The 24,307-nt window shown below is 38.6% G+C and overlaps 1 protein-coding gene across 4 annotated transcripts in view; it reads left to right on the plus strand.

Moving 5' to 3' along the window:
• The window catches only part of pcm1 (pericentriolar material 1), a 135,379-nt gene that overhangs the window by 10,258 nt on the left and 100,814 nt on the right, over positions 1-24,307 (plus strand). For 3 of the 4 annotated variants that reach the window (XM_059989291.1, XM_059989293.1, XM_059989292.1), the window contains exons 3-10: positions 2,398-2,643; positions 9,061-9,330; positions 11,675-11,845; positions 12,917-13,033; positions 13,287-13,460; positions 18,882-19,059; positions 20,893-21,002; positions 21,497-21,707. In XM_059989291.1, coding sequence (XP_059845274.1) covers positions 2,398-2,643; positions 9,061-9,330; positions 11,675-11,845; positions 12,917-13,033; positions 13,287-13,460; positions 18,882-19,059; positions 20,893-21,002; positions 21,497-21,707 — 1,477 coding nt within the window. The remainder of the gene's footprint in view (positions 1-2,397; positions 2,644-9,060; positions 9,331-11,674; positions 11,846-12,916; positions 13,034-13,286; positions 13,461-18,881; positions 19,060-20,892; positions 21,003-21,496; positions 21,708-24,307) is intronic. The other variant, XM_059989294.1, reaches the window with a different exon arrangement.

The raw sequence follows: 24,307 nt of genomic DNA on the forward strand, positions 1-24,307 counted from the left end.
ATTGACCCAGAATAAAATTCTAAGCCGTCATTTGGCTTGATTTTCTAGTTTACTGCTGTCTGTTTTTTTTTTAAAAAAAAGTAGAACTACTGGTTCCCCTTCAGCAATCTGATACAATTTGTCAACAGTATTTAGAGTTGCTAGTTTATATGACTTGTACTATTTTCCTTAATCTAGAATCTTGTTTGCCTTTACTGATTTTAGCAAAAGCTGTTTTCGTCTCTGTACTTCTGATGTAACAGTCATGCTTTAATTTCTCAGAGATTCTTAATATGTTTGGTTAAAGGCTTCAATCTCTTTAAACCAATATTCTGAGTTGCCTTGCAATTCAAGAACATTGACCTGTTCGCACTGTCTTGTGTTTTATACAAAGTAAACAAGTTCCAGGTAAACTTATTATTGAAGTATGTGTATGTCACAACATACTACCCTGGGTAGTATTATGTGGATTGTCACCTTGTCGTGGTGGAGAGCTTTGCATGCTCCTGAGATCCCGAGAGCGATGCTATTTGGAGCTACGTTCCTGGTAGGGTCACCCATGGCGGTAAGGTCGAGGGTGAGGTCCCTGATAAAGAACAATCCAATCAAGACCTCAATGGTAGAACAGGTGGACGAACTTTGAACTCAGTGGCTGTGAAGGTGGATGAAGGCTGCAACAAATCCATCAGCTCCAATTGTCGTGGTTTCCATGTCATTGGAATCAGTTGGTTGATTTGTGAAGTATTGTGTGCTTCTTGGAGCACAACATCAAGTACACGATAAACAAATACACGCACAGGCATCTTCGCTCTGTAATAGATCAATGGAACGAAGACCATCATCCTCGACCTCGAGGGATAGCCACAACTACCCTGAGGTTCATTTTCTTGCAGGCAATTACAGTAGAACAAAGAAATACAATCAAAACAGTAATAAAGACTGGCAATCTATCAATGTATAAAAGACAATCTGTGCAAATACAAAAAACTAATAATAAACAATAACTACTGAGAACTTGAGTTGTAGAGTCCTTGACTGAGTTCATAGGTTTTGAAATCAGTTCAGAGTTGAGGTGATTGAGCTTATCCATGTAGGTTCAGGAGACTGATGGTTGTAGGGTAATAACTTCCTGAACTTGGTGAATGGAAGCTAAGGCTTTTGTATTTCCTTGATGGCTGCAGTGAGAAGAGAGCATGGCCTGGGTTGTGGAGGTCCCTGATGATGGATGGTGCTTTCTTGTGGCAAGTCTGCTTGTAAATGTGCTCAGTGGTGGGGAGGGCTTTTCTTGTGATGGACTGGACTGTATCCACCACTCTTCAAAGGCTTTTCCATTCTTGGGCTTTGGTGTTTCCGTACCAAACCATGATGCAACCAGTCAGGATATTCTCTGCTGTGAATCTGTAGAAGTCTTTCAAAGCTCTAGGTGACATGCTGCATCTGTGCAAACTTCTAAGAAAGTAGAGACGTTGGTATGCCTTCCTTGTAATGTCACTTAAAGTCTGGTCCCAGGACAGGTTCTCTGATATGATAAGCTAAGGAATTTAAGAACTTTTCCACCTCTGATCACTTAATGATGACTGGCTCATGGACTGACACTTTCTTGCATCCATTTTGGGAATTTTTCTTCACTTTTGTTTATAGCAAGTATTGTTTAGTGGTCCTTCTGTATTCATCAGTCTATGAGTCAGTGAATTTCTGTGAATGCCTGAGTGACATTTTTAGAATGGGTATTGCAACTGCAAAGATGCTTCAGTGCTCTGATGGTATGGGGTTTTGGTGGTCCCAGACTTGTCAGATGTTGTTCATGGTGAAATGTTATTTCTATTAATACCTTAGCAATTGTTAATTTTCTTTTTAGATGTTACACAGTGTTGATAGATATACCAATAAACAAAGTAGCTCAAAGGGGAGCACAGAACTGGTATCCAGGTAAGTAGAAAAGGAATGCAGTGAACATTACTTGGTCAGCCAGATGTTGAACAAGTGGTATTTCTGAATAGTTGGGTAGTGGGTCATTGGAGTTTTACTGTACTCAAATTTTCAAGGTAATGTGTCCAAATTTATGAAACCTGATAGGATTGTGCCAGGTAGTTTCAGTGCAATCATCAGCACTTTTTGAACTTATGTGCCCTAGCAGTGCATTTACCTCCAGCTCTGTTCCTGGGCTCTGCACTTAGCTGAAGGCTTCAAGCACTTTACACTTAACCTGCACAGTTTGCTTCATCTTGGAGTTTAATTGTTTTATGGGAGAATTGCAGCAAGTGTGTCTTTAAGCACATTGAGAGTCAAATGTAAGTACTACCAAGAGTATTCAACAGGAAAGTGCTAATATGCACCATCTTGCCAGGCATTATAGATTATGTAACTGACTTAAAAATCATTATCAACCAACATTAAACTTTTGTACTCTTTTTGCAGGATTGGAGTCTTCAGTACAAGAAGGCTAACAAGTCATCTGAGAAGAACAAGAAAAGATTAAGTGCAGGAAGTGAGAGTCGACTTACAAATGACATCTCTCCTGAATCCTCCCCAGGTGTTGGGCGTCGAAGAACTAAAATACCCAAGAGTTACCCTCCCACAAAGCATGCTTATCGTTTCTCTGTTCCAGACTCTGCAGAACTTGAGAGGGTAAAACAACGTATAAACTGCAGTGACTTGGATGAGGTAAGGCAGTAGTTTTTAATTTGAAAATTCAAGGTATAATGAAGACATACATGTACTTTACATTTAGAAAGCAATCACTGTAAATACTGGCCTTTATGGGGAAACCTTACAAAATTCCAGAACCACAAGAAATGAGTGAAACTGATTAAATTAAATTCTTGTGCTTTCTGCTGAACTTCAGCCCATCTGAGAAAAATGCTTAAGAAATGTAAGTTGCCTATTTTTTTTTATAACCTTTAACAGTCACACTGTGAATGATATATTTATGTAGAGTAGTTTATAATTTTTTAAATTGGTGTTGTGCAGCAATTAACACATCTTTGGAATGTGAGTCTTAGTTGTGGTACAATCTCATGCACCTAGGTGCTCTCTACAGTTACCTGATGAGGTAACTGTAGTCTTTGGCCAGTAACAGATGTCGTTAGATGGTGCCCAACCTTCAAGGAGAGTTTTGACCCTTAACCACTACGCTGTCCAGTTGGCAGAACAGCGGTAGTGGCCAAGTCACTGCCCATCTGCTGCTGACTTCCAGCTCAACTCCTCTCTCCTGCTCCATATCCAGCAAGAGGTTCTTTCTGCTTTCTCCCCATTCTGTGAGCTGCATGGTTCTTGCTCTTTTCATCAAGGCCCAGGGCAGACAGCAACCTTCATGCCGAACTTGCCGGGAACTCTCTATAGCTGACCCTGGGATGCAGACGTATCTGCAATGCTAAAATAAATTTTAGGCATTCCTTTATTTGTTGACTGAATTGTTTCTTATAACAAAATTAAAACCATAACCTCTTATAACAAATTAAAACTTTTTTAGAAGTTTGGGTCTGAAAAAATAGGTATTAAAGGATTTCAGTCTATTGCCATTCATATCACAGAATGTCTCTTGATTGTGTATTTATTGCTGTATGGAAATGCTGTATTTGCTCATCTTGCATTTTTGCTACAGTGAAAGAAGTGTACTTACAGGACACAGGTAAAATATGATTGTTATATTGCTGTGGTTAGAGCAATGTTGTCCAGGTGTTAAGTGTTCCATTTAACAAGAAATATTTACTTAACTATGAACGAGGCATTTTGAGTATAAATTGTCAGTCTTAACAAATGTCTATAACTGAAAAGTATGAAGGAGTTTTGCACCTTTTTAAGAAAACTAGTGTTATTACGTTAATAAGGACCAGAGCAGGCTATTCGTCTGAAATTGTGTATCCAGACTCCATTTGCAGCTTCTCCCTATGTTGGTGGGGATGACCTACCAGGAACAAGCTGAAGTGGTCCTGTTTCTGGCACTAAGGTTGGACCCTCTACTAGGAAGGGGAGGAGTAAAGAGAAGAGAGCAGTTTTGATAGGGGATTCTATAGTCAGGGGGGCGGATAGGAGATTTTGTGGGGAAGATCGGGAGTCTCGGATGGTATGTTGCTTCCCTGGTGCTGGGGTCCAAGACATCTCAGATCAGGTGCAGGTTATTCTCGAGAGGGAGGGCAAGAATCCAGATGTTGTGGTCCATGTAGGGACCAATGACGTGGGTAGGATGAGTGAGGGGGTCCTGCGTAGGGAGTTAGGTGCAAAGCTGAAGAGCAGGACCTCCAGGGTAACAACCTCAGGATTGCTACCTGTGCCACGTGCGAATGAGGCAAGGAACAGCAGGATTATAAAGATTAATACGTGGCTGAGAGGATGGTGCAGGAGGGAGGGCTTTAGGTTTGTAGATAATTGGGCTTTGTTCCAGGGAAGGTGGGATCTGTTCTGAAGGGACGGTTTACACCTGAACTGGAGCGGTACTAACATTCTTGCAGGGAAGTTTGCTAGTGCTTCTTGGGGGGGGGGGGGGTTAAATTAAATTTGCAGGGGGCGGGGATCCAGAATGTGAGAGAGGATTGTGAGAGGAAGAATAAAGGACAGGTGGGGACTATACGGTTCCGGAATATTAAGTGTGTAGTAGAGAAAGGTGAGGCGGAACAAGTGATAAGGAGGACACATGTACAGAGGGATGGTCTGATGGAACATGGAGTTAAATGTGTTGAAAGAATAAGTAAATTTAGGAAGGACAACAAAATTCTAGGGGGCGTATAGCCCGATGGGAGTTCGGGGAGCTGGGTTAAGCACAATAGGCAGCGATTCAAACAGAGAGAGGAGAAATGGGTTAAAAATTCTATATCTGAATGCATGAAGTGTCAGAAATAAGGCAGATGAGCTTGAAGCCCAGGTGCGAATGGGTAACTATAATGTTGTTGGGATAACGGAGACATGGCTGCAGGGAGATCAGACCTGGGAAATGAATGTACAAGGGTATATGTGCTATCGTAGGGACAGAAATGTGGGCAGAGGGGGGTGGGGTGGCCTGTTGGTGAGGAATGAGATTCAGTCCTTTACAAGGGGGGACATAGGGTCAGGAGAAGTAGAGTCGGTGTGGATAGAACTGAGGAACAGTAAGGGCAAAAGGACCCAAATGGGTGTTGCCTACAGGCCACCAAACAGTAGCATGGATATTGGGTGCAAGTTGAATAGGGAGTTAACATTGGCATGTGGCAAAGGTAATGTCGCAGTAGTTATGGGGGATTTCAACATGCAGGTGAACTGGGAGAATCAGGTTGGTGCTGGACCACACGATAGGGAGTTTGTAGAGTGCCTACGGGATGCATTCTTGGAACAGCTTGTACGAGAGCTGACCAGGGACAAGACTATTCTGGATTTAGTGTTATGTAATTAACAGGATTTGGTAATCGATCTCGCAGTAAAGGAGCCATTAGGAGGTAGTGTTCATAATACGATAAGTTTTTATCTGCAATTTGATAAGGATAAGGGCAGCTCGGAGGTGTCAGTGTTGCAGATGAACAGGGGAAACTATGGAGCCATGAGGGAGGAGCTGGCCAAAGTTGACTGGACGGATAGCCTAGCAGAAAAGACAGTGGAACAGCAATGGCAGGTATTCTTGGGAATAATGCACAAGGTGCAAAATCAGTTCATCCCCCAGAGAAGGAAGGATTCAAAGGGGGGAAAGGGGCTACAGTGGTTGACAAAGGAAGTCAGAGATTGCATAGCATTAAAAAAAAGGGAAATATGACAGAGCTAAGGTGAGTGGGAGGACAGATGATTGGGAAGTTTTTAAGGAACAACAAAACTTAACTAAAAAGACAATACGGGGAGAAAAAATGAGGTACGAATGCAAGCTAGCCAGGAATATAAAGGAAGTTAGCAAAAGCTTTTTTAGGTATGTGAAGAGAAAGAAGATAGTTAAGAACAATGTTGGGCCCTTGAAGAATGAATTGGGTGAAATTGTTATGGGAAACAGAGAAATGGCAGAAGAATTTAATGAGTACTTTAGATCTGTTTTCACTAAGGAAGACACAAGCAATCTCCCAGATGTATGGATGGGCCAAGGACATAAGGTAATCAGAGGAAATGAAACAGATTGACATTTGGAAGGAAACGGTGATGAGAAGACTGATGGGACTGAAGGCTGACAAATCCCCAGGTCCAGATGGTCTGTATCCTAGGGTACTAAAGGAGGTGGCCCTGGAAATTGCAGATGCATTGGTAATCATTTTCCAATGTTCCTTAGATTCAGGATCAGTTCCTGAGGATTGGAGAATGGCGAATGTTATCCCACTTTTTAAGAAAGGAGGGAGGGAGAAAACAGAGAACTATCGACCTGTCAGCCTGACATCGGTGGTGGGGAAGATGCTAGAGTCCATTATTAAAGATGAAATAGTGGCATATCTAGATAGCAGAGATAGGATTAGGCCGAGCCAGCATGGATTTACCAAGGGTAAATCATGCTTGACTAATCTGTTGGAGTTTTTCGAGGATGTAACCAGGAAGTTAGATGGGGGAGATCCAGTGGATGTAGTGTACCTCGATTTTCAGAAGGCATTTGATAAGGTCCCACATAGGAGATTGGTGGGTAAAATCAAAGCTCAGGGCATCGGGGGGAAGACATTGACATGGATAGAAAACTAGTTGGCTGATAGAAAGCAAAGGGTAGCGGTGAATGGGTGTTTCTTGAAATGGCAGGTGGTGACTAGTGGGGTGCCACAGGGCTCGGTATTGGGACCACAGCTGCTTACCATTTATGTCAACGATTTGGATGAAGGCATTGAAAATAACATCAGCAAATTTGCTGATGATACTAAGCTGGGTGGCAGTGTGACATGTGATGAGGATGTTAGGAGAATTCAGGGTGACTTGGATAGGCTGGGTGAGTGGGCAGGTACTTGGCAGATGGCGTTTAATGTAAATAAATGTGAGGTTATCCACTTTGGGAGTAAGAACAGGAAGGCAGATTATTATCTGAACAGTGTAGAGTTAGGTAAGGGAGAAATACAAAGAGATCTAGGAGTCCTTGTTCATCAGTCACTGAAGGTGAATGAGCAAGTGCAGCAGGCAGTGAAGAAGGCTAATGGAATGTTGGCTTTTATTACAAAGGGAATTGAGTACAAGAGCAAGGAAATCCTCTTGCATTTGTACAGAGCCCTGGTGAGACCACACCTGGAGTATTGTGTACAGTTTTGGTCTTCAGGGTTAAGGAAGGACATCCTGGCTACAGAGGAAGTGCAGCGTAGATTCACGAGGTTAATTCCTGGGATGTCTGGACTGTCTTACGCATAGAGGTTAGAGAGACTGGGCTTGTACACACCGGAATTAAGGAGATTGAGAGGGGATCTGATTGCAACAGATAAGATTATTAAGGGATTGGACAAGATAGAGGCAGGAAATATGTTCCAGATGCTGGAAGAGTCCAGTACCAGAGGGCATGGTTTGAGAATAAGGGGTAGGTCATTTAGGACAGAGTTAAGGAAAAAATTCTTCTCCCAGAGAGTTGTGGGGGTCTGGAATGCACTGCCTCGGAATGTAGTGGAGGCCAATTCTTTGGATGCTTTCAAGAAGGAGCTAGATAGGTATCTTATGGATAGGGGAATCAAGGGATATGGGGACAAGGCAGGAACCGGGTATTGATAGTAGTTGATCAGCCATGATCTCAAAATGACGGTGCAGGCTCGAAGGGCCAAATAGTCTACTTCTGCACCTATTATCTATTGTCTGTATTCCTTAATAACATTTAGTACATTTTTGTTAACAAATATAGGATATTAATTAAAACATCATCATTTGCCACTTGGTTAAAGGCAGTTCAGATGCTGCCTCTGTATAAAGGTTTTTTCTAACTACTTCTGAAAGGCTTGACTGCAATTTTGAAATAGTCCAAGAGCACATCTCCTACAATTGGATATAGTTTATAACTAGTTTGTTTGACCTCTCCAAGAATTTAGCTCTTGTACCTTAAGGTTAATTTGTATGAATTTGTTATATAGACGTCCAAGCAAGTCATGGAGTTATATAGAGAATCAGACCCAACTCATCCATGCCAACCAAGTTTCCTACCTGAGCTAGTCCTAGTTGCTTGCATTTGGCACATAAATCTTTCTTATGCACATGCTGGTCCAAATTCTTTTGAACATTGTATTTTTATTTGCCTCTATCACTTCGTTTGGCAACTTATTCCATATACCCACCATCCACTGTGTGGAAAAGTTGCCCCTTGGGTCCCTTCAAATGTCTCTCCCTTAAATGTATGCCTTCTAATTTTAGACTTCCCTGCCCTATGTGAGAAAAAGACAGTGACCTTTTACTTTATTTGCACCCTCATGATTCTAGAAGATCATCTCCTCAGTGTCAGTGTCCTGTGTTCCACCAGGAAAATGCCCTAGCCTATCCAGTCATTACAAACAACTCATCCCTTCCAGACAAACATCCTTGTGAATCTCTTCTGGAGCCTTTCTAGCTTAATGACATCCTTCCTATAGCTGGGTGATCAATGCAATCTCTGTACAGTCTCGCCAAAGTCTTGTACAGTTGTACTCTTGTACTAAATGCTCTGACCAATGAAGGCAAGTGTGTCAAATATTTTCTTGACTACTCATTTTACCCGTGTAACCACATTCAGTGGGGTATGTACTTCTGGATCTGCGATGTGCTCCAATGCTCTGGCATTTACTGTAAGTCTTAACTTACCAAAATGGATTAGTGTCCAATTACCCAGAGCTGCTCTCATGCAGAGTAACAAAGAGGTTAAATAGTTGTAAAATAATTTTTACTCCTTTTATCTAATTTTGTAGGCTAGCATTCCATTTTAGTGTGTTTGTGCTTGTCCTTAAACACAGTATCAGATTAGAAAAGGGAAGATACTAATTTGTAAACTTTGTCCCACCTCTTGTAGAATGTCTTGTAGAATAATTAACACAAAAGTGTTAATTATTTCTTAACTGGGGAGGTACTAAGAATTTGCAAGCTGTTATCTTCTTGCCTTGTAAATTATCCAGGAAATTAATTGATCAAAACAATGGGTTGTTACTTTTCTAAATGTGGTGATCTGAGTACAATAATACATGGATATTCTTGCTACTAAACACTGTGATGTTTGATTAGAGGAGCATTGGGAGTGACTCTCATGGCAGAGCCATGGCTGCGAACAACAAACGCCCACCTGTCGAAAATAGGAAGCCATTCAACTTTCTTCAGCAGCAAATCAATAGCAACAAAAGCAAGGATTCTGATTTAAATCCACAAAGACAAGAAACCAAGTTGGTTACTTCAGGAGTAGATTTGTTTGCATCTATAATAAGCAAAGATTCGTTGCAAGGCGATCAAGTCTTCCTTGGGGATATCAGAGGAGAATCTGAAATAGAATGTAGTCAGGTGAGAAACTGGATTTTTTGTTTTATTATGATACCTAATGGTTTGTAGGTGGAAAAATGTACATAAAGCAATTTTCATACCAAGGCAAATTCTGATATTTGAAAGCATTGCTAATATATTCTTCTGTGAAAATTTGGTGTAATTTAACTGATATGAAAGAATGATTTTTTAATTAAGTTAAACAGCATTTTTTGTCAGGTATGTTTGAGATGAACTATCTCAAACATACCTGACAGTGTGACCACATGAAAGAATTTCTAAAGTTGCGTATAAAATGATTCTACTTGCCACAATTAGCCAGCCAGTGGTGTAGTGGCATCCACACCGGACTTTGAGGCAAGTGGTCCTGGGTTCAAATCCGCTGGCTTCTTGCACACTTTCCATCTGTGCTGGGTTGAGTGTCAAGCTAGCAACTCAGCCTCATAAAAACAGACAAATGCTAAAGAAACAGCAAGTTTGCCATCCGATGCACTACAAGGTGTGGATAGGAACAACAACTTGCCACAATTAAATGTAGAAACAAACTTTTGAAATCTATAACAACATTCAATTTCCTTAGCTCTCCAAATTTGTTTTCTGCAGTTTTTCAAAGTTAAATTCCTCAACTATATCAGTCAATATTCAGCCGTTGAATATTGCTGGTTTCCTTGAAGTGCTGAATATCACACAAAATCTTGCCAATAATAGTACATATTGTACCTTTTTTGTAAGTATTTTTCTGGAATTACAGCCTACTTGTAAATTGTGGCCCAGTGATGCACTTGTTTTATCCACTTTTTACCTTTGGGTGTCTTGAAGCAAAATAAGCTTAACAACATGTTTTTGATGTATGCTACAGTATTGTAGCAGCCATTTTGCACACAGCAAGTGGCAAGTAAGTGAAACCAGATAGTTATTTTAGTGTTAGTGGAGGGATAAATATTAGTTGAGACGTCATGAATAACTGATGCTTGTCTTAAGATTCATGCTGTGGATTGAGAGAGAAGGTAGATTTTGGTTTGGTATCTCATTTGAAAATTACCATTTAACAATACAGCCTACTCTAGTGTCAAACTAGAACCTTCCACTGAATATATAAATAGAACATCAATTTTGTTCTGGAATCTTCTGAAGATTCTAGTACAGGGGTTTTCAACCTGGTGTCCATGGACCCCTGGGTTAATGGCAATGCTCTAGGGTATAAAAAAAGTTCAGGAACCACTGTTCCAGAACAAAATTAATGTTTGTATTTTTGAACAGGATCCACTTATCCCAAGCTTCAAATTGTTAATTTTTTGGGTCAGAAATGATATACCATGGAATTCCACATTTGAGAATTTTGTTTTGTCTTTGAGATAGAAAGTTGTGGTTTGAGCATGCCATCTTAGCTGATGTAAAGGTTCAGCACTAAATTGTATGGTTCTAGTTGACAAGTCAATAACATGTCATTAGGCACCCAGTAACAAAATGCAGGAGTCTACAGATATCCTGTTCAGTTGTTATCTCAATCACTAAAAAATGGTTCTCTGGTCAGTTTGTTGATTAGTGCAATTTGTAATGTAGCTGCAATATTTTCATACAACAGTGATCACAAATTGAAACTAGTTAATTTGTTCTGGTATGCTCAGGAGATCCTGAGGTTGTGGAAGATGTGTAGAAGTATATTCTTAAGTATTTTTGTTCAATCACTTCTATTGTCAGGCCTGTGTATCTTCTGCCCAATGTCGGGGCTAGAAGATAGTATCTGGGGCGAGTGGGCTCTTTGATTATGCCAGCCAATTTACCAAGGCAACGTGAAGTGCAGACAGAGCCATGGAAGGGAGGCTGATTGCCATGATGTGCTGAACTATATCTTCAGCTTTCTGCAGTTCCTTGCAGTCATGGGCAGTATAGTTGCCATGCCAAGTTGTGATGCCTCAGGATAGGATACTTTTTATGGTACATCGATTTAAAAAAAAGGTGATCGTCAAGGGAACATGCCTTTTTCTTTAGCTGCCTGAAGAAGTAAATGCGCTTCTGAGTTTTCTTAGCCACCATATCAACATGGTTAGACCAGGACAGACTATTGGTGATGTTCATTCCTTTGCAGAGTTTTTTTTATACAGAATAGTTTTTATGCAGAAGGATTGTTGTTTCCTCCAGCTAGAGAGTCCAGAGTTGGGTTGTTGTCGGTTTGGGGTACCTGTGTTCATAGTAGTTCTGATTAATTTGAGTTTTTTTTGGTCTTTGCCACTCTTGCTGACACTAGGTAAGGCAGCTAAAATATTTCTGATATGGAAATGCATCTAAATGTGTACATGCTATACTGAATCCACAGTAAAACAAATTATACAGAAAGTGGTTCCCATATTTGTATTAACAATAGGTTGTGAGCAGACTTATCCAGATTCGGGATTACATCAACAAGGCTCGATGCATGCGGGATGACCTTATGGAGAAAAATGAAAGATCTGCTAACGTTGAGCGTTTGACTCACCTGATCGATCACTTAAAAGAACAGGAAAAGTCATACATGAAATTTTTACAAAAAATGCTGGTATGTTTTTGGAACCACCACTTAATTATTTTATTTGTGGTCTTCCAGATTTGAGTATTCAATTTGATTTCATTTACCATAAAATCCAGAGCAGGGCATACATAGTTTTTCTGTTTCTTGTATCTATATTTCTCTTGTTGAACCAAACTAAGTATGAAGCAATTCACTTCTCTGATATCTCACCAAGGACCAAATAGTCTTCTGTGTTTATAGTTTATAATTGTGGAGGTAATTTGTGTTTGCTGCTTTTGCATTTGAGTGCATAGCCTATCGAATTCTAGCTAAATTCTTCAAATTCGTAATTTGTGATTTACAAATGGTTGAGTGAATGGCTGAACTGAGCCACACTCCAATTGGAAGTTACTGAAAATTGTTTGTAAATAAATCCTACACCATTGTCTCAAATTATTGAATCTGATAAATGGAGTCAGAATATACAAGTAAAGGGGAAATCATGATTTGTGTATCATTATAGTGACAGTGCAAGATTTAGCTTGGGTTAAATTGTTATTGAACAGGTTTGAAATTCATAGAAATTTGTCAGGTATGTGAAGCTTGAGGAACAAAGGCAGTTTTTACTGCTGGTCATATTTCCACGGGAGCATTAGGACTATAGGGGTTCAAGGGATACTTCGATAATTATGAAATAATTTGTTTGAAATACAGGGTAAGTGACAAATTTAATGCTGACATTGAGTGGAGAGAGGGATTAAAACATTTCTTGATTTAGTAGATTGTAGAAACAATGGAATATTATACCAGTATCTGTAGATCAGGCAAGGGAACATTTTAAGCTAAACATTAATTTATGTTTTAGATATATATCAGAGATTATTTGTTGTGATACTGATGCTAAAATATTAGATTTTAATTCCACCAATGAAACTGCAAGGTAGTGTTGAATTGATCTTTTCTAAATTAAATATCTAATGTTCTTATTCATAGATATTTTGATTTTCTTTGCTATATTACAACTGGAGTATTTTACATATTAAATGTACTTTTAAAAGACAAATTTGATTATAATAAGGTTTGGACTCCTGATATTTTTCTTCGCTAAAACTATTTCAGGCTCAAGAGAATGAGGAGGATGAAGTTGGCACAACTGACTCTGCTGTCGGATCTGGTTCTGTCGCTGATAGCACTTCCCTAAACTTAGATGTTCAGTCTGAAGCATCAGATGCAACGGTAAGTTGATGATAGTACAAATAAAAGTTTGATTACAAAAGCTGCTTTTGTAAGGTAAACTTCCATTTATACAGATAGAAAATATTAGGTACTGGGTTTTAAGTTTTGAGACATTGTTGTGAATGTTATCCTCAAAATTATCCTCAAAATTATCCGCACATTAAAGATAGAGCAGAATTTGTTTAAAAGCTGTTTGTTTTGGGTTTCATTAGCATTTTAATCATAAATGTCTTAACTAAACTGTTTGATAAAGGAGGCATCTCGTAGTCTGAGAGTTCGGCCCCGCATTGAGGACAAGCTAGGAAATACAGCACAGGGCTCTTCAATAACATCAACACCAAAAGGGGAAACTGACAGGCTTGATCTGAATGACAGGCGAGTCTTTCATAGTGGGAGTAATGGCAAGGAGCATGGAATTTCCTCTAAGGTACCATTTCATTGCATAGTCCTTGAAACTTGTAATCTGTTCACTTTCTATTCTGTGATCAACATTGTTTTTGTGATGTTTCATTTTAAATTAATCCCATTGTTTCTTTGGTACTTGTGATTCCTGGCAGTTGTTAAAAATACTTGTAACTGTAATAGTTGAATTAAATAACTTTAAGATTTAATATTTCTTGGGGTGGGAGAAGAATTTGAAACAACCTTGATTCAAGGTTGTGTGCTTCATGTGATAAATGGAACCAATCATGTATATCTTAGTTTGAAATTTTGTTTCAAACTGAAAAATGGGCTTACTATTATGGTCTATCATTAAAAACTCTTAAGCCCAACCAAAGCAATAATTCTTTTATTATTATTTCATAAAATACTAGTTTGCTGTGTTCTGCTTAATTTGCTCTTCCATCCTCCCAACATCTCCCCCCACCCTTAAATGTTTTAATTTTGTCTGTTAAGTTGTTAAGTGCAGTCTGCAGTTTTCATTTTCAGCCAGCTAATCTATTTATACTAAATTAGTTCAGGAGAATCTGAATGTTCTTCATGAAATCTTAATAGCTGTGGCAGATATTCAGGTGGGACCTATAATTACTATTTTGATTGTATGTGGAATCCAAAGTTTCAACGGGGTGACATTTGTTTGATTCTGTCCCTAGAAGCAAGCTTAACTATGTTGATCTCTTGATGCATAGCATCCAAGTAGATTTTAAATGTTATTGGGTGTTTGAAGCCACTTTGTGATGCTCTCAGGTTTTAGTTTGAGAGAGGTTGGTTATGTTACAATAATAATGTGCATAAACTTCATATGTATGTGTGTTGAAAATGAGGGAAGAATATCTTGATCATGTTTTGAATCTTTACATTTTTTAGAAGATTGAAAGGAAAAATTTCATTTGCAGTTTTGGTCACCCTATTACAGGAAGGATGTGGCAGTTTTGGAGAAAGTACAGAAGAGGTCTATAAGGATTCTGCCTGGATTAGAGGGTATTAGCTCTAAGAGGCTGGACTAATTTGGATTGTTTCCTCTGGAGTGTTGAAGGAGATCTGATAGAAGTTTGTGCAATAGTGAGAGCAATAGGTAGAGTCGGAATCTTTTCAATCAGAATTCCAGGACAGAAATATGAATTACTACATGCCATAGCTGTAATGTGAAAGGGGTAAGTTTTTTTAACACCAAATTGAGGGTGCATTAAATGTGTTGCTGGGGAATGGTAAAAATAGATATAGTCATGGCTTTTACTTAGGCACATGAATATAGATAATGTGCAGACAGCAAGTATTAATTTGGCATCATAGTCAACATGGATATTGTGGGCCAAAGGGTCTATTCCCATGCTGTACTGTTTGATGTTATAAGCTCTTAAGAGTGACCGATGTGTTGGTGTAACAAAGGTTGAAAAGAATTTTTACTGAAGAGTGTAGAAATATGGCTTTATAGCCTTTGGATTTAACTATAGAACTTAGCTATGGACTGTTACAAGCCTGGCTGCAAAAGAAGATTTGAGCATGGGGCTAGCAACCGCATCCCATTTTTGAAACAGCAACAACAGCAGCAATGACAACAACTGGCGAGCTGTTGCTAGTGGTCTGTGTGCCAGTAGGGGTAATGGGCTTAAATATTTAAATACAGAGGACTTTTAAGACTGAATTTAGGAGAGTGACCCTCTTTGAGGTTATGGATCTTTGGAATTCCCTATCCAAGTGATCCTCGGTTGTTCAGAATATTCAAAACTGATAGATTTTCACGCACTTGGGAAGTAGGCTTGTAGTGGCAGTGATAGAAAATGGAGGTAATGTAGAAGGGATGACTTGATCCAATTTGAATGGTAAAGGAGAATCTGAGAGCTGTATTGCCAATTTTTGCTTTTCAGTTAGGTGAGGTATACATTTTGCAGATGGATAAACCTGCAGTTGTTAGAAATCTGAAAATTTCCAGCAGAAAATTCTGAAAACACCTAGCAGGTTAAGTAACATCTGTAGAAAGAGAAACAACAGAGTTAATATTTCATCAGACCTAAAGCAATAGTACAGCTCTTATTTGCTTTGCTTAACAGCTGACGCGCCATCATGATTGTCAGTATTACCTTTGTGAGAATCAATTTTTTTAATAATATCTTTGTAAGACGTGAACAGAAATGAGCTATTTGGCCAATTGTGTCTGCTCCACCATTCCATTAATGTTGATTTACTATCCCTTTCAACTCCATTCTCCTGTATCATTTGACACCCTTACTAATCAAGAACCTGTCAACCTCTGCCTTAAAAATATCCAATGACTTGGCCTCCACATATGTTTGTGGCAATGAGTTCCCCAGATTTAACACCCTCTGACTGAAGAAATTTTTCCTCATCTTTGTTCTAAATGGATGTCCCTCTATTCTAAGGCTGTGGCCTCTGGTCTTAGACTCCCTCACTACAGGAAATATCTTTTCCATATCCACTCTATCTGGGTCTTTCAATATTTAATATGTTTCAGTGAGAGCCCCACTTCTGATGCAATAACACTTTCATTCCTGGGATCATTCTTGTGAATCTCCTTTGAACCCTCTCCAACCCCACCACATCCTTTCTTAGATGGGGGTCCAAAACTGCTCACAATACTCCAAGTGAGGTCTCATCAATGTCTTGTAAAGCATTAGCATTACATCCTTGCTTTTATATTCCAGTCCTCTCAAATTGAATTTCTGAGCATAAAAAAAAATCATGATGAAGAGCAAAGTTTTAATTTTCCTTATCTAATAATAATTTCAGAGGAAATTCTACCCAGGTAAAACAACACCAAAGTTTTTATTGTGCTGAATTATCATAAGCAATAGGAGTTGTTCATTCTGGATAATGAATTAGTGAAATTTGAATTTGCCAGGACTGTCCGGGCATTTGCGACATTTGTGAATTTGTGCTTTGTTTTGTCATATTGTAAATTGGTATTATACTGATTTAATATTATAACAGGACTTAGTTTATGGAAGAAACATATTTACAAGTCTCTCAGGCTTTCTGTATCTGGGGAAAAATTGTTGTTTTTTGCTCCATCTAAAAGTATCATTGATTTTGATTATATTGTTTACATTTATGGGATTGAAATTCTGTAGCAATTTTCCTGTTCAGCTGTAACATTGTGTTTCACAGCATTTCTTTTTCTGACGAATTTTAGAATGATAGCGTGACAACATTGAAGGAAGCCACTTGGTTCATAGTTTATGTGCTAGCACTTAATCCTCTGTTGTCTCCGTTTCCTCCTCTGTAAATTGTTACTGAATCAGCTTCTCAAACCCTTTTAGGACAGTGTATCCTGATAGATAACAGCTTGCAGTATCTATGAAAACCATAATTTCCTCAAGTCTCCTCTTTCTGGTTAATTTTGCATGCCATTCATATAGATCTATTTATTACAACAGTACATTCAAGTAGTACTATATAGAGTGAGGTTTTTTTAAAAAAAAGTGTCGAATCAAGTGCTACAGCTACAGAGCAAGTGTAGTGCAGGTTGACAATAAGGTGCAAGGCCTTAACAATGTAAATTGCGAACTCATGATCCATTTTTTTCATACTATGGAGCCATTAAGTAATGTTATAACAGCTGTGTAGAAAATGCCCTTGAGCCTGGTGGTGCATGATTTCACTTTTCAAGCCTTGCTATCTTTTGTCTGATGGGGAGGGATAGAGGAGAAAATATCTGGGATGGGTGGACTCTGATTATTCTGGCTTTCTTACTAAGTCAATGAGAAATACCAACAAAGTCCATCAGGGGAAGACTGATTTCCATGATGTGCTGAGCTGTGTCCACAACTCTGCAGTTTTTTGCAATCATGGGTGGAGCAGTTTCCCGACAAAGCTGTGATACAACCACATAAGATATGTTCTCTAGCACGTCGATAAAAATTTGGTGAGGATCGAAGGAGACGTGCCAGATTTCTTTGGCCTGCATTGTGAGCTTTCTTGACCATAACAACAATGTGGTTGGACCAGGATGTGATCATGGTAACAGTCACTCTTAAGAACGTGAAGCTTTCCGCCCTCTGGACCTCAACGCTGTAGATGTAAACAGAGGTATGTGCATCGCCCCTGCCTCTTCCCCCCCCCCCAATTAGAAATCAGTGACCAGCTCTTTTATTTTGCTGACAATCTTGTCATGACATTATGTCACCATATTCCCTTTCTGCACTCTGACTTGCCTTTATTTGAGATAAGGGCCCACTATGGCGATGTCACCTGCAAATTAGTAGATGGAGTTAGACCAGAATCTGGCTATGCATTTGTGAGTGTACAGCAAGTAGGCTAAGGGAGGATATTCACGGCAGAGTTGTTGCTACCTATTCTTATTGATTGCAGTCTATTTATCAGGATGTCAAAGATCTGTTTGCAAAGGGAGATGTTGAATTCCAGGTCTAGGAGTTTGGAGTTTAGTTTGTTTGGAATCGTATTATTGTACTTAATAGAAAATAGTCTAATGTAGGTGTTGTTACTGTTCAGATGCTCCAGAGATGAGTGTAGGGCCAGGAAGATGGCATCTGCTGTATACCTGTTTTGGCGATAGGTGAATCGCAGTGGGTCATGCCATACATTAATAAACCAAGTGTGCTTTGTATGCATTTTCTTAAAAAACATGTCTCTTAGAGGTTGCATGCACACAAATTTGTAAAGATTCTCCATCCCATCCCATCCCCTCAAAATTAGACCACTTTGTTTATGTTGTCTCCTACTCTTGTATGTTAAAATGCAACTCTTTGCAATTATCATTTTCTTCTGTAAGTGCACCAGTTTGACACTCTTACTGTGCATCACTCTTTACCCTGATGTTTGTTTTCTTTTCATACTGAAGATATACACTGCATTCTCGATTCTAGGCCATTGAATATAACTGTACACCATTATTTACAATTTCTGTCCCTGAGACAGCTTTGTATCCATGTTCCCTCTGAGAGAATATTTTGCCTTGAACGTGACTCTAAATTTAGAAATTGCTATTTCTGAAAGGAAAAAAAGTCAAGTAAAAGTGAAGCTGGTTTTTTTTTTTGTTGGCAAAAGCAAAAGTTTTTGAAAATTTTGGAGACAAAGGAAGATATGTGCTTGATAGTCAAGTGAAAAGTTAGGGCAGGCAGATGTGCCTGACTCACAGAACTGTTTGATCTGATGACTGCTGAAGGAGCTATAATTGCACTCATGTTACCTTTCCTTTCGAAGTTGATGATTCATCTTTTTCCATCTATTTATCCCCTGTTCTCATACACACTATCACAACAAGAATATGCATTGCACTATATAAAGCTGAACAAAAAATAATTAAAATTTGAATATGGAACTCCTAATTTTGAGAAACATATCTGATACAATATATTATTGGTTAATGAATATTCTGAGTATTATGTCAATACTCTTTATGGTAAATGTACATTCACTTTTTTTACAGGAAGGCGATCAGCATCGAGAAGCAAAAGAAGAGTTGGAAAATCTGAAAAAGCAACATGAGCTTTTGAAAAGAATGTTAGAACAGCAGGAACAGTTAAAGACTCTTCAAGGAAGACAGGCAGCACTTTTGGCATTGCAGCAGAAAGCAGAACAAACTGTAGCTGGAATGGATGATTCTGGTATACCACAAATATCAACCTGTTTACTTGTGTTAATAAGCATGAAGAAAGTAAATTTGACAAAAGAGAAAAGTAGAGTAATTCCAGCACTTAATTTTTCCTGAAGTGAATTAAGCCTGATGTGTTTTCATATTTGGATTAATTGGAATTGCCTTTTACCACTATGTCTGACATCTTAAGTTGTTTTGAGTCTTTTAGGTGTATCACAATTGCCCCAGTTTTTTTTTTATGACCAACAAATCACTGAAACAATGAAACTGGAAAACTAAAGAAATTGTTGGGTTATTCTTTGCTTTTTTAAAACAGTAGAGTTGAGTCAAGTCATAATACAGCACACAAATGATTTTATCCACTTTGTAGTTGTTGGAAATCTTGTCATTCATGCTCAAATGTTTTAAATAGTTATTTAGCCATGTATTTGAACTGTTGAACTATTTGTTATTTCTTTTGCACTTAGGTTTATGTATAACTTGTGCTGTTTATTTATTGACATTTAAAACACGTGACTGTTTCTATAGTAACTATTTCTTAAACAAGAATTTGGCACTACTTTGTGTTACCCTATTGCCTCACAGAGCACCACAAAATGCATATGAAATACCTGAAAAGAAACTCAAATGCTTCCTTATTGAGCATTGATACATCTGCAACTGCAGATTCTTTTTAGGAAAGGGAAAGAGAAAGAACATAATCCAATCAAATTAATGCACTGATTTAAATATTAAAAAATTATTTACTTCTTGGAATTACTTTACTTGCCAAGTTTCCTTTTCAATGGTGTGCTATATATACATACTTTCCCTTTGTGTTCTGGAGAGAGATGACTGAGGAAAAAACCCTTTTGCAGTATTACTAACAAGCAGGAGTTAAGTGTTTAATTTTAAATTCACTAGAAATTCATGAATCTGAAGTTTCATAATGAACATGAGTTTTTTTTGAGGTATTAGCAATGATTTTGGAACGCGAGTCAACTGTAAGAAATGCCTTTTTTCCAATAGTTTTAGTAGCCATATAATCAATCATTTGTATCAACTTAGCTGAGGTAGAGGAATAATAAGTACTTATTACATGGGATAATGTCAAAGAATTATTTCATTGACATTTTTTAATATAGCTCCCTTTTCCTTCGCACAATTTGTGAGTTTACTTAAGTCTTTCAGTTTTTTCTTTTCCAAAGCAGAATCTTCTTTTAATTTCATTATTCTTGAACAAAGCTGCAACTTGTTCATTTGCTTTCATATACTTTCAAATAGGAAGTTGCAAAATCAATTGGATTTTGTATATGTTTTTGTTTTTTTAAACAATATTTTTATTCAGAAGAAAAAACAAGATTTACAGAGTGCAACACATAGATACGTCTCAACATAACTTGTGTACATTCATATATTGTAATAAAATTGATCAAAATGTTACAGCATCACACAAAGGTATACCACTCTGTAATCAAAAATTTAAAGATAGGTCATACATCATAAAAGAATTTTGTTTATATAAAAAAGTCAACCCCCCCACCAACTACCAAAGATAAAAAGCTGATGGATGATAATGGATAATTAGGAAAAAAACATTCGCTTAAGAAGAGAATATAAAAATATACATAAAAGTCTGTGCACTGTTAAACTTTATAAATTAGAAAAGTAATTTAGGAAAGGTCCCCAGATATCATAAAAAGATTGTTTCAAATTTAAGACTGAGTAGCGGATTTTTTCTAAATTTAAATAAGACATAATATCACGTAGCCATTGAAGATGTGTAGGAGGGGTAGTCTTCCATTTAAGCAAGATTGCTCTTGCTTATATTTTTTAACATTAAAAATAATATTTTTTCTTACAGTTGTAACCGAAGCAACCAGTAGTGTTTCAGGACTAAGTATTACATCAGAACTGAACGAGGAACTAAATGACTTGATCCAGCGTTTCCACAACCAGCTACAAAACTCGCAGGTAGTAAACTATGCAGAAGAATGCTTATAGAAGTTTTGAATTGTTTGCTTAAGTTGCTCTCGACTTTATCTTTTAATTTTCAAGAGTAGAAGAAAAGGGAAGAAGGAATATGTGTAGAAAGGGTGAGGAGATAAGGCATAGAGAGCAGTAGAGGTCATGAAAAAATACACAAGAGAAAGAAGGAATAAGACAATAGAGTGAGAAGAGAAGAAGATAGATGTGAAGGAGAGGTTAGAATTTGAAATTGGTTGATGGAAATAATGAGAGGGTAAGAAGAGATCATGATGACCGTGGTAAGGTACCATTTTTTTTCCTGTCATCTTCCCTCTCTTGTCAGAAATTTAGCATAAAGTTGTGTTTCTTTATACTAAATAGTTAGTCTTTCTTTTCATTTGGATGTTTATGAATAAATTTAATATCTTAAAAATAAAGCTATTTGGATTTTTTGTGACATATTGAATCTGAGCAATGTATATATCCTTTTGCAACTGCAGTCTGTTCCAGACAACAGGAGACAAGCAGAGAGTCTTTCATTGACACAAGAGGTTGACAGGAGTCAAGATTCCTCAACTTCAGAACATTTGTTAGAACAAAAAGTACAGCTGGTGAACAAGCTGCAAGTTTTACAAGGAAAGAAGGAGAGAATGGATAAACTCCTTGATGAGTTGCACACATTAAGAGATCATCATATCAACAACAGTTCCAGTAAGTGGCAAGGTTGCAATTTTGAAAATAAAATGTAAAATAGTGATTGATAAAGGCTTCAAAGATGTGCTTGTCCTAGTCTGTTCTTCATGTAAGTCAGCCTATAATCAACTAGCCACTAAAGTCTGCTGCTGTTTACTCTGGTTTATCTGTGTAAAGATGAATAACATCCCAGCTTCTTCAAAGGCATCCATTTATAGTCAAGTTTATTTTTGATGCTTGATTTTCTATAAGGACAGTGACATAGAAAATTCTGTAGCTACATTTTTAACGTATGGCATATTATGCAGCATTGCTGCTTCTAGAACTATAGAACACTACAGCACAGTAGGCCCTTCAGCCCTCAATGTTGTGCCGACACGTATAATTCTTTTTTTAAAAAGAAGTACTAAACCCACACTACCCCATAATCCTCCATTTTTTTTTTTCACCCATGTGCCTGTCCAAGAGGCTCTTAAATACCCTTAATGTTTTAGCCTCCACCACCATCCCTGGCAAGTCTTTGCAGGCACTCAGAACCCTCTGTTTAAAAAAAAACACACACACAAACAAAAAAAACCAACAACAACTCACCCCTGATGTCTCCCCTAAACTTCCCTCCCTTAATTTTGTACATATGCCCTCTGGTGTTTGCTATTGGTGCCCTGGGAAACAAGTACTGACTGTCCACCCTATCTGTGCCTGTCATAATCTTGTAGACCTCTATCGTCCCCTCTTATTCTTCTATGCTCCGAAGAGAAAAGTCCCAGTTCTGCTAACCTTGCTTTATATGGCTTGTTCTCCAAACCAGGCATCATCCTGGTAAATCTCCTCTGCACCCTCTCCATAGCTTCCACATCCTTCCTATAATGAGGTGACCAGAATTGAACACAATACTCGATAAGTGCGGTCTCACCAGAGATTTGTAGAGTTGCAACATGACCTCTCTACTCTTGAACTCAGTCCCCCTGTTAATGAAGCCCAGCATCCCATAGGCCTTCTTAACTACCCTATCAACCTGTTCAGCGACCTTGAGGGATGTATGGATTTGAACCCCAAGGTCCCTTTGTTCATCCACACTCTAACTGACCATTAATCTTGTACTCAGTCTTCTGGTTTGTCCTTTCAAAATGCATCACCTCATACTTTTCTGGATTGAACTCCATCTGCCATTTTTTTGCCCAACTCTGCAGCCTGTCTATATCCTCTTGTAACCTTCTACCATCTACAGCTCCATCCACAGCTCCTCCAATCTTCGTGTCATCCGCAAACTTACTTACCCAACCTTCCGCCTCTACATCCAGGTCATTTATAAATATCACAAATAGTAGGGGTCCCAGGACAGATTCCTGCGGCACTCCACTAGTCACCGACCTCCAGGCAAAATACTTTCCTTCCACAACTACCCTCTGCTTTCTTCCTTTAAGCCAATTTTTTTTTATCCAAACAGTCAAGGTTCCACTTATCCCATGCCTCATGACTTTCTGGATGAGTCTGTCATGAGGGACCTTGTCAAATGCTTTGCTGAAGTCCATGTAGACCAAATCCACTACCCTACCCTCATCAATTTCTTTTGTTACCTCTTCAAAAAACTCAATCAGGCTCGTGAGGCACGATCTTCCCTTCACAAAGCCATGTTGACTATCCATGAGTAGACTGTACTTCTCCAAATGCTCGTAGATCCTGTCCTTAAGACTTCTTTCCAGTAGTTTGCATACCACTGACATAAGACTCACTGGTCTATAGTTCTTCAGGTTTCTCTCTATTACCTTTTTTAAACAAGGGAACTACATTTGCCATTCTCCATTCCTCTGGCACTTCCCCTACAGCCAAAGAGGATTCAAAGATCATAGCTAATGCTCCTGCGATCACTTCTCTTTCTCTCTATTCCCACAACAACCTGGAGTGTATCATATCCGGCCCTGGGAGATCCAGCATTACTTACTCCTTAATCTCCACATTGTCCAGCACACAGGCCCACTCTACTTCATCCTGATCAAGATCCTTTTCACTTGTGAATACTGAAGCAAAGAATTCATTTAGGACCTTCCCAACCTCCTCCGCCTCCAGGCACATGTTGCCCTCTTTATCCTTTAGTGGTCCCACCTTCGTTCTTGTCATTCTCCTATTCTTCACATACGCATAGAACGCCTTCTGGTTCTCCTTAATCCTACATGCCAAGGCCTTCTCATGCCCCCTTCGAGCTCTCCTAAGTCCTTTCCTTAGCTCCTTCCTGGCTACCCTACATTTCTCATAAGCCCCTCCTACTTGCTACTTCCTGCTTCTTGTATTTAACATATGCTTCCTTTTTCCTCTTGACGAGTTGCCTCACATGTTTCGTCAGCCACAGTTTCTTTTTCCTACCATTTTTTCCTTGCCTCAGTAGGACAAACCTATCCTGAACCCAGCTCAAGTGGTCCCTAAACTTCTCCCACATTACTTCTGTGTTTTCCCCTTTGAACATCTGTTTCCAATTTACTTTCACTAGTTCCTGCCTCATCCCTTCAAAGTTAGCCCTTCCCTAGTTAATCACTTTACCATTTTGTCTGATTTTATCCCTTTCCATAGCTATGCTGAAGCTAAAGGAGTTGTGGTCACTCTCACCAAGATGCTCCCTCACC

Source organism: Hypanus sabinus, chromosome 14 (genome assembly GCF_030144855.1).
Source record: "Hypanus sabinus isolate sHypSab1 chromosome 14, sHypSab1.hap1, whole genome shotgun sequence".
Classification (NCBI taxonomy): Eukaryota; Metazoa; Chordata; class Chondrichthyes; order Myliobatiformes; family Dasyatidae; genus Hypanus; species Hypanus sabinus.